The sequence below is a fragment of the Nothoprocta perdicaria genome, unplaced genomic scaffold, assembly GCF_003342845.1.
Source record: "Nothoprocta perdicaria isolate Ctin4 unplaced genomic scaffold, notPer1 scaffold_73, whole genome shotgun sequence".
NCBI classification, from domain to species: domain Eukaryota; kingdom Metazoa; phylum Chordata; class Aves; order Tinamiformes; family Tinamidae; genus Nothoprocta; species Nothoprocta perdicaria.
Genome location: NW_020456010.1, coordinates 2268327 through 2281445, shown reverse-complemented (window position 1 = coordinate 2281445; position 13119 = coordinate 2268327). Strand labels below are relative to the sequence as shown.

At 42.8% G+C, this 13119-nt stretch overlaps 1 protein-coding gene across 1 annotated transcript; it reads left to right on the top strand.

Moving 5' to 3' along the window:
• The first annotated feature begins 32 nt into the window (after nucleotides 1-32).
• On the top strand, nucleotides 33-12484 carry FAM98A (family with sequence similarity 98 member A). Its single transcript, XM_026051197.1, has 8 exons — nucleotides 33-108; nucleotides 2563-2711; nucleotides 3517-3651; nucleotides 6295-6479; nucleotides 8433-8513; nucleotides 9420-9536; nucleotides 10475-10642; nucleotides 10924-12484. The coding sequence occupies exons 1-8, from the start codon at nucleotides 56-58 to the stop codon at nucleotides 11659-11661; spliced, it is 1626 nt and encodes a 541-aa protein (XP_025906982.1). The 5' UTR covers nucleotides 33-55; the 3' UTR covers nucleotides 11662-12484.
• Nucleotides 12485-13119: the final 635 nt, after the last annotated feature.

Here is a 13119-nt window from a genome sequence, read left to right as displayed (position 1 = left end):
CGGCGGGGCGCTGAGCGCGGCCTCTCGCGCAGGTTCCCCCGGGCCCCGGCGCGCCATGGAGGTCGAGCTGCTGGAGAGCGACGTGCTGGAGGCGCTCGAGGACCTGGGGTAGGTGCTGCCCGCGCCGCGCCCGCGGCGGGGCCGCGGGGGAGAAGCCTCCGCACGGAGGCGACGGGAGGGCTGCGGTTTCCGCAACGACAGAAATAACAAATGGCGTGACATCACACCACCCCCCCCTTTTATTCTTCCTAATAGCATTAAAGTAGGAGCGTTAATTTAGTTCTGTTACTGTGTCAGAGGCGGCCAAGGCCCCACGAACACGAGGGCAAGGGGCCCGTGCCTCGGTGCGAGCCTGCCCCGGTGTGCAGTGCTGGGCGCTCGGAGGAGAGGCCCTGCCGGTTTTCCTGCCGCGGGCCCCGCGCAAACAGCCGTGCTTGCTCCCGCCGGCTGCCTTCCCGCAAGTCACCCCGGAGCGCCACGGCTCCAGCCACCGGGATTGTGTTTCCAGGCTGGGTTGGTGGCGATCGCCCCGCAGGCTGGCTTCTGTTTTAGCGGGTGTTTGTCTGCCGGAGAGGTGACTAGGTCTCTGACGTGGGGCAAATGCTGCAAACTGCTGCGCTTTCTGTTTTATCTCAAGCCGTGGGTTCAAAAGGCTGCTGCTGCTGCCTTGAAGGAGCTGTGGCTTGCTTGGTAATKGCAGAACTGGTTAGAAACCCTGGCTGTTGATTCAAGGAGAGTGAACAAGGAAAACAGAATAAAAATGAGTCCTTCTTCTTAAAGATGTTGGCAGCACTGATTTTAAAGAAAATTTGGGAGGCTCCAGACTGGGCTTTGGCAGTAACAGTATCAACTCAGCAGGCTGCTGTGTGCAACTAAGAGGCCTCTGTTTGTTTCCTCCTGCTTACACTGACTTTGGGTGTTGGAGTTGTTAAGCTTAGACACTAAGTGCATTATCCTTTGAAATTCCACATATATTTCTAACTGAAGCCCGAAGGCTTTCTTTTTTTGTTTGTTTGCTGTTTAATAGTGTTGYACATCATAGGGTTGTTGCTTTTGGTGAGAGAGCTGCTCAAACTGGCCTCTTCCCTTGTGAATCACTTTTCTTGAACTGGTGAAGAAGCAAACAAATCAGATGTACCAAAACGTTGCTGGAGAGGAGCGCAGCTGTAGCGCGTGCGCTGCTGGAGGCAGGAATGGAAACTTGGAGAGTGCTTSAGAAGGAGAAGGCTGGCGAATAGCTGTGTAGTTACATCATGGTCGAGATGTCATATCTAAGAACAATTTGGGAGAGGGAGCCTCTGACGTGACGTGCCTTAAATCCAGACCCTGCCAAGCAAAGGCTTGGGCTCTGTGCAGAGCTGTAACTTGGTGCTTCTATTTTGAGTCCTGGGATGTTCCCAAGCAGGAGCAAGGCCGAGCGTGTGGGGTGGGACTTGGGCCCGCTCTGCGGAGCCTCTTGGAATCGTGGCTGTGCCGGAGCGACGATGCAGGGCATCGAGTCGGAGCTTCCCATCAGCTGCTAGCAGGTTCACTCTGTGTCACTAATCCAGCTCTCCTTGGAGGCTGGTTTCTTCCTTTGGGCTGAAGCTGTTACGCTGAGGATAAGCCTTTTATATGGGGTGTTAATTCCAACAGTAAAATGTGGAAAGATAATACTGTAATTTGGTCTGTGGGAGAGTTACCAAGAGTTGACCCAACTCCTGGGGTTGCTATGACATAATGGGTGACTTTAGCCTGGAAATTTGAAATAGCAAATCCAGATGGTTGTGCTCACCCTTGGGGTGCAGTATGCYGAGGTGATACTGTGGATTTTATACTCTGCCAAGCTCTAACTTTGTTCCTTGCCTGCTTAATAAGGTTATTTCTCCCTTCTCTCTCCCTCTTCTCCCCCCACCAACAGGATGTCAATACACAGATGTCCTGAAAACTGTATTTTCCCAAATCAGTTCCATAGAATCATGCTTTCTTGCAATAGGCCTGAATTTGGTTAGGGGGTGTGTGTGAATAGATAGCTCCCATCTGTTTCCCTAGTGCCAAATAAAGAAGGATGTTGTCTTCATCTTTCAAAAGATGATGTCGTTTTACTGACCATCTTTCAACATTTCTATCTTTTTTGTTTGTTTTGCATGGCAACCCTTTTAATATYTGATAGCAAATGGCAGGAAAAAATGCACTAGTCAAACAGTAACTATTCAAAATACTCTAGAGCAGTGGTCAAGAGTGAGACTTTGGAACTGCAGTGGCCCAAGATAAATATGTTGTAATGTCTTAATGCGGTAGAGGAAGAGAGAAGCTGCAGCTGTATGTAGTAGTGTTTTCCAGGATGAAGCATTTGATCTGTGATATTTTGTGACAAGCTCTTTGTCAGCAGGCTAATGGCACGTTAGGGCTGGGTTTATTCGGACACTTTCAATGTGCTTTTTTTCTCAGAGTTGAATGCAATTTAGATTTTCAGCATTCCAGGCGTGGTGAGGGTGTAGTCTCTGTCTATGCAGYCTAGTGCAAATCCACACGGCTCATCAGCTGTAGAAGACTGCAATAAATTGTACTTTTACTTTTCAGTTACAAAGGTCCCCTGTTAGACGACGGAGCGCTAACCCAGGCAGTCTCTCGTGGAGCCAGTTCCCCTGAATTCACCAAACTCTGTGCCTGGTTGGTATCGGAGTTGCGGCTTTTCTGTAAATTGGAGGAAAATGTGCAAGCAACTAACAGTAAGTATCCATGGCTGTAGCACAGATCTGCAGTTAGTGTGTGTTCTTGCGTGCCATAAAGATTCAGGCTGACAGAACTGCTAAATGTGTGTACCAGGGAGTGTTGTCTGCACACTGTCAGRCCTTGAATATTTTCCACCTTAGTGTTCACACTTGCTTAATGAGCACGCAGTGGAGGCTGAATTAACAATGAGAATCAAACAATCTTTCTCCTGAATTAGCTTTTTCTTTTAACTGTTCAACCACACAATTTTTTTTTAAAGTTCTCAGATGGTTTTAGGAAACGTTATTATTTTTATTAGATCATGAGAACACCCTTTTTTAATGGTCTGCATTACATCTTGAGGTRAGTAATATTTACCATTCAAAGAAATAGATTGAGTGCTGTCTTTTTATTATTAGCTGCTTTATCTCCATCCTTACTATGTATTTTTTCTTCTTTAAGAAATGCTCTGTGGGAAAGAGCTTGAAAATCTCTGTTTTCCATTTCGATGGAGGAAGTAAACCCTAAATTCTCAGATGTTATTTACAATCAGCTACTTGGGCCATTTTACAGATTAAATTGTCAAATTGGTTTGATAACTTCTGGATTTCTAGCATAGTAATGCTTAATGCAATGAGTTTAACTTTCCATTTATTTAGTGCCCAAGCTTTTCATTTATTTAATGCTCTTTCCCCTCAACATCTGTTTGGCCACTCTTCCTTTCTCTAGCCATTACTTAGGACTTCACAAACATCTTTCTGTTTGCAAAATCATTTTAAGCACAGCCAAAGCTGTGATCCTTTTTTTTTTTTTTTTTTTAAGGTCCAAACGAAGCAGAAGAATTTCAGCTTGAAGTGAGTGGGTTACTGGCTGAAATGAACTGTCCATATGCATCACTAACATCAGGAGATGTGACAAAACGCCTTCATAATCAAAAGAACTGCCTCTTGCTGCTCAGTAAGTGAAAAGGGTGCTTGAAAGCAAACTCGCTGTTATGCAGAGAGACATGCTACTGTTTCTTGCACTTAATACTGCAGAATATATGATGAGGTGTTTCATATCACACTGTATAAAAAGTGGTTACGGGCAATTATTAATAGTTTTTGTTTTCTGTACACAATGTCAAAATATACTTTTGAGTCTCAAACACAGCAGTTGTTCCTTAGTCATTGTATGATGGAATATGTTCACTAGCAAAAAGTCTGTCCTGTTTCTTCTCAAAAGGAACTTAAAAGAGGGAATCATTCAAAGWTTTCTAACATGATTTAGCCCCACACTTTATTCAAAGAGATCGTAAAAATGACCAGTAGTATCAGGTGTTTCCTTGTTTTGAAACTCCAAGCATGGTTTGTTTTGCAAGATAAAATTAGAAGATTTATATTTTCCTACACTGCAAAGCACTTGAAGTCTTTAAGAAAAATAGGACATGTTTTATTCCAACTCCAGTTCTTTTGATCATCTAGTGAATGCCTTCAGCATTGCTTTCTGCGCCTGAAAAAGAAATGAGCGGTAGCACGTCTCATTTCATTTTCATTTTCCATCCAGCAGCTCTGAATATTTACATTTATTTTAGTCTGTTTAGGAAATGTAARGGTAGAAGAAATTATGCTTAATTTGGAAAAGTGTGCAGTGTTCATTTATGTAAAGAAAAGGATTTATGTAAAAAAAAGATAAGTGTCAGGTTTAGAAATTGTAATATCAGTCTGATCTTGAAGTCAACATAAATTCATGTTTAATTTGCTTCCTCACTCTGGAATGTTCAGTTGCTGCTGGTTCCCTAGTTCTTCAAAGCAGAAGTGTGTATTTCTGCTCTCAGCTGAGATGAAAGAAATGTTTAGAGTAATTTCCTATATTTCAACAAGTGTAGAAAGGCTGTAGAAGTAAGGCTTAATCTGAATTTGATTTGATAGTCTGGTCTCATTGGTGAGGTAATGATTGCATTTAAAGTATTTTCTAGCTCAAAAACGCTTGTCTTTCCGGTTATTCTTCATTAGGGAATTGGCTTTTGTGATAGCTTGTATGATCTAAACTTTATATATAACATAAATATGTCTTCAGAAGTCAAATTCTGGTGTCCCCTGTGACAGGAATATTGTGTTCAATATCAAGTGTGGAGTTGAAATTGATGCCAGACTCCTTAGTGTATGCACTATATATAGTGCACATATATATATATATACACATATATATATCTCACTATAGCAACATCTGAAGTTTTTGCCTAGCTTCCATTAATTACATTAACTTATTAGGTGTCTTGCCGTATGAGAGTCCTCAGAAAAACAGAGAATAACATTCTGTAAGTGAATGCCAGGATATTTTGTATTTTCTAAAACAGTGCAGATAATGTCGACTGGAAGATGCAGCACTATTGCTGGGAGAAATAAAGCAACATGKGAGCATAAATACGCAGGATTGACTTGATCAGTAGACTCCAATGTTAGGTACTGGCATCTGCAAAAAGGAAAAGTACACTAAAGAAAAGTTTCAGACCAGTTCAGAAAAGGTTTGCAAAATAATAACTATCTTAATGTTTGTGTTATGGTAGTAGACTTAAAATTTCCAGTCTTGGTCAGAGGAGGGTGAAGGTAGCTTGGTTATTTTTGCATTCTTGAAACTGGAGTTTCTGCCACTGGTTTCTTTTACAGGAGGTTCTAATATGATATAATTAATTGAAAGTTGAAGATGAGACAAACCTGTACAAAGCACAAACTTAGCTATTGAAACAAGTTACAAAGGACATTTGTGCATCTTAAGAATTTTTTAAATTAAACGTGTTCTGTGGCATTATTAGAAGACACTGGATGACRTTCTCGAGGTGGTTAAAATGCTTTGTTCCGGTCTTAATCCTTTGGTCTAACCTAGTTTTAGATATAATAAGGCTGACTGGAACAGTGCCACGTGTGTTATGTCTGCGTCCCTCTTCACAGGTGTCTGTGTCAGAGACACTGACCTACGGTCTCCCRGTATGATTAAAATGAAGTGTATTCTTAAACATGTTTATTTTTTCAGCTGAAACGTCACATAGTGAAAAAACTGTAAGCAATGGCTGAGCACTGAATCTGTATCCCTATAACCTACACTATAATGCTGGAAGTGTAGATATAGATCCTTAGGGAAGCAGTAAAGGGGAGAAATTGAATTGAAATCCAGCATTTCAAGCTTCTTTACTCATTTGCTTGCTTCTTTCACCAGAACATCAAGGAATCCTTGAGTGTCTAGCTTAAAGTGCGTGTCTCAGTCCCTCATCCTGCTTACTTTCATGTTCCTAGTCTCCTGTCTTTGCTGGGCAAAGCCTGAAGGAAAAGAGTTTGGCTCTGAACTCTGTAATGCCTGTTGAAATCATGGRGTTGTCATCCAGGCTTTAACTGGCTGTACTAAACCTTTCTCCTGATTGTTGTGTTTCTAGCTTTGGGCTCAAAAATTACTAGAAACATGACTGGTCTTTGGGTACCRAAATTATGAAAATTCTATTCCTAACTCTTTCTAAAACATTCTGTTTGCACATTTGTTGGTTGTAAGCCCTTGAATTCTCTCACTGGTTCTAAAATATTTAACTGTGCTGTATCTGATGCTGAAATCTAATTTTTCTTACCCCAGCATACCTCATCTCAGAACTGGAAGCTGCCAGAATGCTGTGTGTGAATGCCCCTCCTAAAAAAGCACAGGAAGGAGGTGGCAGCGAAGTCTTTCAGGAGCTAAAAGGCATATGTATTGCTTTAGGCATGTCCAAGCCTCCAGCCAACATAACGATGTTCCAGTTCTTCAGTGGAATTGAAAAAAAAGTAAGATCCAAAGGAGCAAAAGTGGAGTATTTGCAATATGATTGTTTTAATGAAAAATAGTTTTACTGCCAAAGGCGAGATTTGTGTCTTGTGCAACTCTGGTGTTTGAAATGTGAAGGAGACTTAACAGGGTTCACTGAGTGTACGTGAGAGTCTGAATTTTGAAAATGATTTTAAAGGCTTTTTCCACGCCAAGGCATGAGGTCAGGGACTGCTGCTGCCATTGCCTTAAAGGGTGATGTATTCCTTACACTGCCCTAAGTTTTAATGTCATCACCTGTTGCAGGAGACTGGGAAAATACTGGACTTAAGTCTCAGGAACAGCATTGGGGAGAAATGTATTCTAAGCAATACTTGCACCAAGACAAACATTTTCTTTTTTAAAAAAAGACTATTTTAAAAATCTTTAGGATAAAAGGTGTTCTAATAAAATACAGTTTACGCTTTAGTGTCAGACTTGTCAGTTCTTGAGGGTCCACGTATTTTCATGTTTCTTTATGTGTATGCATTCTCCAGATTGTGGTGTGGGTTTTTGTTTCAGTTTATATATTTACTTTTYTTTTCCCAAAGTTGTTTTTTTGTGTTGTTTTTATAAAACACACAAAGTGATGTTTTACAAAGGGACAAAGTGTTTAAGTGTTTAGTAAGTGTAGGGTTTTTTGGAGGGAGGAAGGAAATAATGCTGCAGAAATAATCTTTGCAAGCTTTAAAGGACAGATAATCAGCTCACAAAAATATTTTCAGAGAAGCTTTTTGACAACCTTTTAGTCATGTTGTCTTTCTTTAACCACATTTAAGTGACTGAAAATTCCTACATCATGAATTTTTAACATGCAAGGTTTTTAGAAATCATGTATCTGTGATTCTTACACTCCAAGCACTTCAAATATTGGTAGTATTTGAGAGAGAAAATTTTTAAAGAATGAAATATTAGTCAGCTATTAAAACGCATCAGAAACAGTGTTTAGCTAAATGTGAAAACAAAGTGTAAGCTRTGATAATTTTACACTTCTAAGATATTGTTAAGAGATCACCTTAAAGGTTCCTTTGTTTTAAAAGAGGATTTTCATATTACAATATTCTTTTTGTCTAATGGATGATAATCAAGCTACTGTTTCCTTCTGTTGTATGTACCAGAGGTTAGAGTAGAATCTTTGTATATTTGACTCCCTTAATGATCCACAGCATTTATATTAAATACATACTTGTATATATGCACAAATACACATGCACTTACTGATATTTGAATGAACTGCTACGTCTGCTATTCCAGCAATACCCATTTTTTAAAACTGTGGGTTAAAGGAATTGACCGGGTTAAGCACTATTTGGAAAATGGTCCCTGCATGTGTTAAAGGAAGTGTTAGAATGAAATGCTCCAAGTTGAAGGCTGTGGGAAAGTGCAGTGTGTAGTCCTAACCGATTTTTATTTGATTCAAGTCCTAATCCACGCTATGCTGTTTCTTCCCAATGAAGCCATTAGCGATTCGGTGGTGGGAAAGGTAACCAAACAGTTGTGCCCAGGCTCTTCAAATCTAAATGAAATTTATAATCCCTTCCTGAAGACCTTTAGTTTTGATTGTAAAGAGGGGCCCTTTTCTGGGCCTCTCATGTTTTASGTACTCTTAATATACCCTTTTTGATAGGAGTCTTTCTTAGTTAGAAAGATGAACTGTAGTGGATCTTCTTGATCCTCAAAGGAAGTTTTCCATGAKGTACAGCTCCAATTTTAATTGTAGATCTCACCCATAATTTTAAAATATTTGTAGCCAAGCTTACTAGAAATACACAAGTAGTTGCTTTGCAAAAGATATGTGATTGATTCCCTTTCCCAATGGGAACATGCTGATATTGGAGACTGCTGTGTTATGCCATCCAGTCCTCTCCTGTAAATTTAACCTTGAAAAGCTAATTTTTAGACAATGCTTATATTTTATATGCATCTCCTAACAGCTGAAGGAAACCCTAGCAAAGGTCCCACCTAATCATGTTGGAAAACCTTTATTGAAGAAACAGCTGGGACCAGCTCACTGGGTAAGTAATTGCAGGTGTTAGAGCCTGTTTCCTTTGTTTGAACAAGTAAAGTACTGATATTCATTATGGTYAATATTACAAAATGATTTTTGTCTCATCCTTCTTTAAAAGTGGGAAGACTGTTTCGCCTGCTCTTTCTACATATATGATGCAGTAAAAGTTCAGTGACTTAGATCGGATCTTAGGTTTYCTTTGACAAAAATTAGATTTCCATAAATCCATATACAGAGGCCTGGACAAATTTTTCTGAAGTGAAGGAGAAAATTAATTTTTCAGTGGTGGCAGAGCCGCTCTGCTGCCCTGAGGCTTTGAGCAGTGATTTAAGGCTTCCTCTTCTGCCCCTCGCTATCATGGAATGTATGACCTAGCCATACCGAGTTAGGGCAACATCCCCTCCTGTGCCTTCTTTCCAAAGAACCTGGATTCCTCCCTTCACTTCCTCCTCTCTTCTTAGAAGTACTTGAGGTACTTTTAATGGTGTCTCTCTGTCTTTAGCTTGCTTGATTTCAGGAAAGCAAGGACTGCCAACTCCCTAGGACTTGGATGCGTGTCCTTCTGTGTCCTTTAGTTTGTTCCTTCTGGTGCTTTTTCACTTTTGCCTCTGTCTTGGTGAGTGTTGAGAAATGCACCTGCAGTGTACGCAGCCTTTATAYTCCTCACAGGCAGCGGGCAGCTGTACCTGCTAGAGACAATACGAGGGTGGATGTGAAGATAAGACTCTCTGAAGCCTTCAGGGAAATAGTGTTAGCAGATACCTTGCTGGGGGCCAGTGAACAAGGTGGATAATTTACGTGTGGTCTTAGCCCTGTGTAGTGTCTGCGTGTCTGATCTTTCTCTACCCACACAATTTGCTGTCTTAGAGTATAGTAAAACATTTCTACTTATGTTTGCAAATTTTTATTTCAGGAAAAAATTGAAGCAATTAATCAAGCCATAGTCAATGAATATGAAGTCCGAAGAAAACTATTAGTTAAACGTTTGGATGTAACGGTGCAGTCCTTTGGCTGGTCAGACAGAGCTAAGGTAAGAACAACTTTCCATGAAGTGCAGTGTTGGCTCGTGGCTGTGCTTGAGCCACTTATTATACTTATTACTGTTCTGTAAGTAAGAAATCAGAGGAGTTACTTGGTTTGACTGTGTAAGATGATTGCAGAATTTTCAGAACACTGTTCTCAGTGTTCACACTGTAGTCCTCCAGCTGTGCCCACAAGGCTTCTGCCTTTCTGTATGTCCCAGTCTCTTSTGCCTAACTGCATCCCCTGTTCTACTTTGACTGAAAATATGTATAGCTTGTATTAACTCAAGAGCTGGTAGCACTGCTCTCTGCTGATGGGAGAGCTGCTGTCATCCTGCTGAGGAGTTTGGAAAAGCAGGTATGGTTAATGCCAAAAGGCACTGGAGGAGGAGAGGTTGCTCGCGAGGCAGCGTTGTCTCGTGAGCCAAGTGGATCTCGTTTCTAACTTTGACTTTGTGGGATACAAGCCAAGGGACAGAACTAGAACAAGCGCTGCCTAAGTGAGGAGTGTGAGAGGAGCACTGTCTTTTCTCTGCTGATACAGTGTTAGAGGTCGTGGTGATGCTGGTGTAACTGCAATGAGTGTGATCCGAGACGGATTGGTGTCTGTACAGAGACCTCCTAGAGCAGCGTACAGACATGTTTCGTTTTACTGTCTCTTAGGGGCAATTCATGTAGTTATGTGACAGACTCGCATTCTGTGCTAGCCTGAGAAATAACAGCCCATGCATAGTTTGTTAATCTTAAAATTGTCAGAAGATCGATGTCAGTTCCGTCTGAACACTCCTTCCTATCCTAGGAAATTATTGTGGCAAATGCTGGCCTTGCTACGGTGGTTCTTAAAGTTTGTCATTCTCATCCTTATTTTTTGTTTTATTTGGAGTGATGCCTGGTTCTCCCATGTTCCGTTGCTTTTCAGTTACACTGTTTTTCTTTCCTCCAACAGAGTCAAACAGAGAAACTGGCTAAAGTCTACCAGCCAAAACGTGCCCTCTTATCTACTAAGTGCACTATTTCCATTGCAAATCTCCTGGCAGCTCGTCAGGATCTGTCCAAGATTTTGAGAACAAGCAGTGGGTCCATCCGAGAGAAGACTGCCTGTGCCATTAACAAGGTAACTTTGTGACAACAGGTAGCTGACATTTCTTTTTCTATTGTGAATATTCAAGTAGTTTGCCTTGAACTGTTAAACTGCATTTTCATTCCTTTGAGAATGATAGTGTTTTGAGTGGAGTAGTGAATAATACTTGAAAAAAAACATGGATTTAAAGGAGTAATAGACCCTCAAAAATGCATGCATTGAACTTGAAGCCCGGTAGTTGGGTACTGAAGTCTGTGTTTGTGATGTTGTGCATTTCTGGTGCTATTTGTATAAGGGCTGTCCTCCCTTTGCAGGTGCTGATGGGCAGRGTGCCTGACAGAGGAGGAAGGCCCAATGAAATTGAACCTCCTCCTCCCGAGATGCCGCCTTGGCAGAAGAGACCAGAGGCTGGTCCCCAACAAGGCGGCGGCCGCGGAGGAAGAGGAGGCTACGAGTCCTCGTACGGGGGGCGAGGGGGCTACGACCATGGCGGTCACGACCGAGGRGGGAGAGGCGGCTACGACTCGTCGTACGGCGGGCGAGGGGGTCAYGAGCAAGGCAGCCACGATCGAGGCGGGCGAGGAGGACGCGGTGGTTACGACCACGGGGGCCGCGGAAGAGGAAACAAGCTCCAGGGAGGCTGGACAGATGGAGGAGGGGGTGGCTACCAGGATGGCGGCTACAGGGAGAGCAGCTACAGAGATGCAGGTTTCCAGACGGGCGGCTACCACGGCGGCGGCGGCGGCTACCAAGGAGGAGGCTATGGTGGATACCAGTCTTCGTACGCGGGGAGCGGCTACCAAGGGGGCGGTGGCTACCAGCAGGACAGCAGATACCAGGATGGAGGGGCCCACGGCGAGCGGGGCGGCGGGCGCGGGGGAGGTCGAGGCGGCCGTGGAGGCCGCGGCGGGCGCGGAGGCCAAGGAGGCGGCTGGGGAGGCCGCGGCGGGCAGAGCTACAACCAGGGCGGGCAGTTTGAGCAGCACTTCCAGCATGGGGGTTACCAGTATAACCAGTCTGGCTTTGGACAAGGCAGACACTTTACAAGCTGAGGCTGCTARAAATCGGTGCTTCAGCAGAGCTCAAATAATAGCAGCCTGTTTCCAGAGGCCTGGCTTAATGCTTCTTGAATCAGAACGGGTTTGTACGTGGCAGGCAGGGTCTGTTTGGGTGGGATGTTTTGCTTTGAGTAGGCCTACAGAAACCTGCAGTTTCTTTTTATTATCTGATGAATTAAGTGCGTCATCGTTCTCCACTGCACTTCACATAAACATAAGCTAATAGCCCTGCTTTTTAGATGTTGGACCGATTTTTCTCTGCTCAGAACACTCCTGTTCTGAAACTRCCTGCTGTGCTTGCCTTCCACTTTAGTTAGGGAAATAACAAGATCTGTCTGGTCACATTTAAATACTGTAATACACAGCAGAATTTCTGCCCTCTTCCCCCTAAACACGATTCAGTTATATTCTAAAAGCACTTCTGAGTATTGCTTTTGACTTGCTGGCCTGTCGTTGTAGCCAAGAGAATGCAGCACGCGCGTGCACAGTGAATTCCCTCGAGCAAACAGGTTTGCTGTCTGTTATCTGAGCTCTGCTGCAGCTGCCGTGTTCAGAAGCCTTATCTTCCACTAGACCAAGTTTTACCACCTGCTCAACTCTGGAGACCGACTGCTGCCAAAACCTGCAAAGATCATTTAAAACCAAGCTAAATTGTGAACTGATAGTGTGTGTAGGCCTGTAGTTAGGTGTAGCAATTCAAACTGACCTGCATCCATCCAAAACAAGTTGCTCCTCCTCCAAACCTAATTTTTACTTGAAGTCAGCTAGAAGAAATGACAAACAGAAACCTATTTTATTTGCAAGTTAATACCACTGGCTCAGCAAGTCCAGGGCAATTTGGTTTGGGGGTTGTCTTTTTTAAAAGAAATGCACTACGGCCTGGGAAGATTAGTTCCTGCCTGGAGGAAGCCCTTTTATTATTGCTGCAGAAAACAAAGCCTGGCTGAGTTTGATGTTCTGATGTTTTGGGATTTTTTTTCTTTACTGAAAGCCACGTAATGCTTCTTGCTGGGTTTTTGTGTACATAAATATTGTCAAGCTGTGAAAGGAAATGGCTGAAGGTGTGCTGTTGTATAAAAGGTGAGCAATAAAAGTATCTGTATGTTCTCTTTGCCTTGGTTCCTTTTCCTTCTTGCAGAGGAGTASAGGCTGGGAACCTATAGGGGCCTCCGGACTCTTCATCTACCTCAGATTTAAAATATTTTATGAGTTCTAATTATTGCAGACGGGATGTGAGCTCCTCTCCTCTAGAAACTGTCAGAACAGGTCTGGAAGATGCATCTTAATTTACTAGGAGCTGTTTGGACTTAATACTGAGGTAGGTGGGTGTGTGACTTTGCTTCTGCAGCAGCTTGGATGGGATTAGGGTGTCTATGAAGAGAGAGGGGGCTGCAGAGCCTCATTGGGAGGCGCTGGAAGCYGTTCACGGACATGATCCGTGCGGTGCTTGTT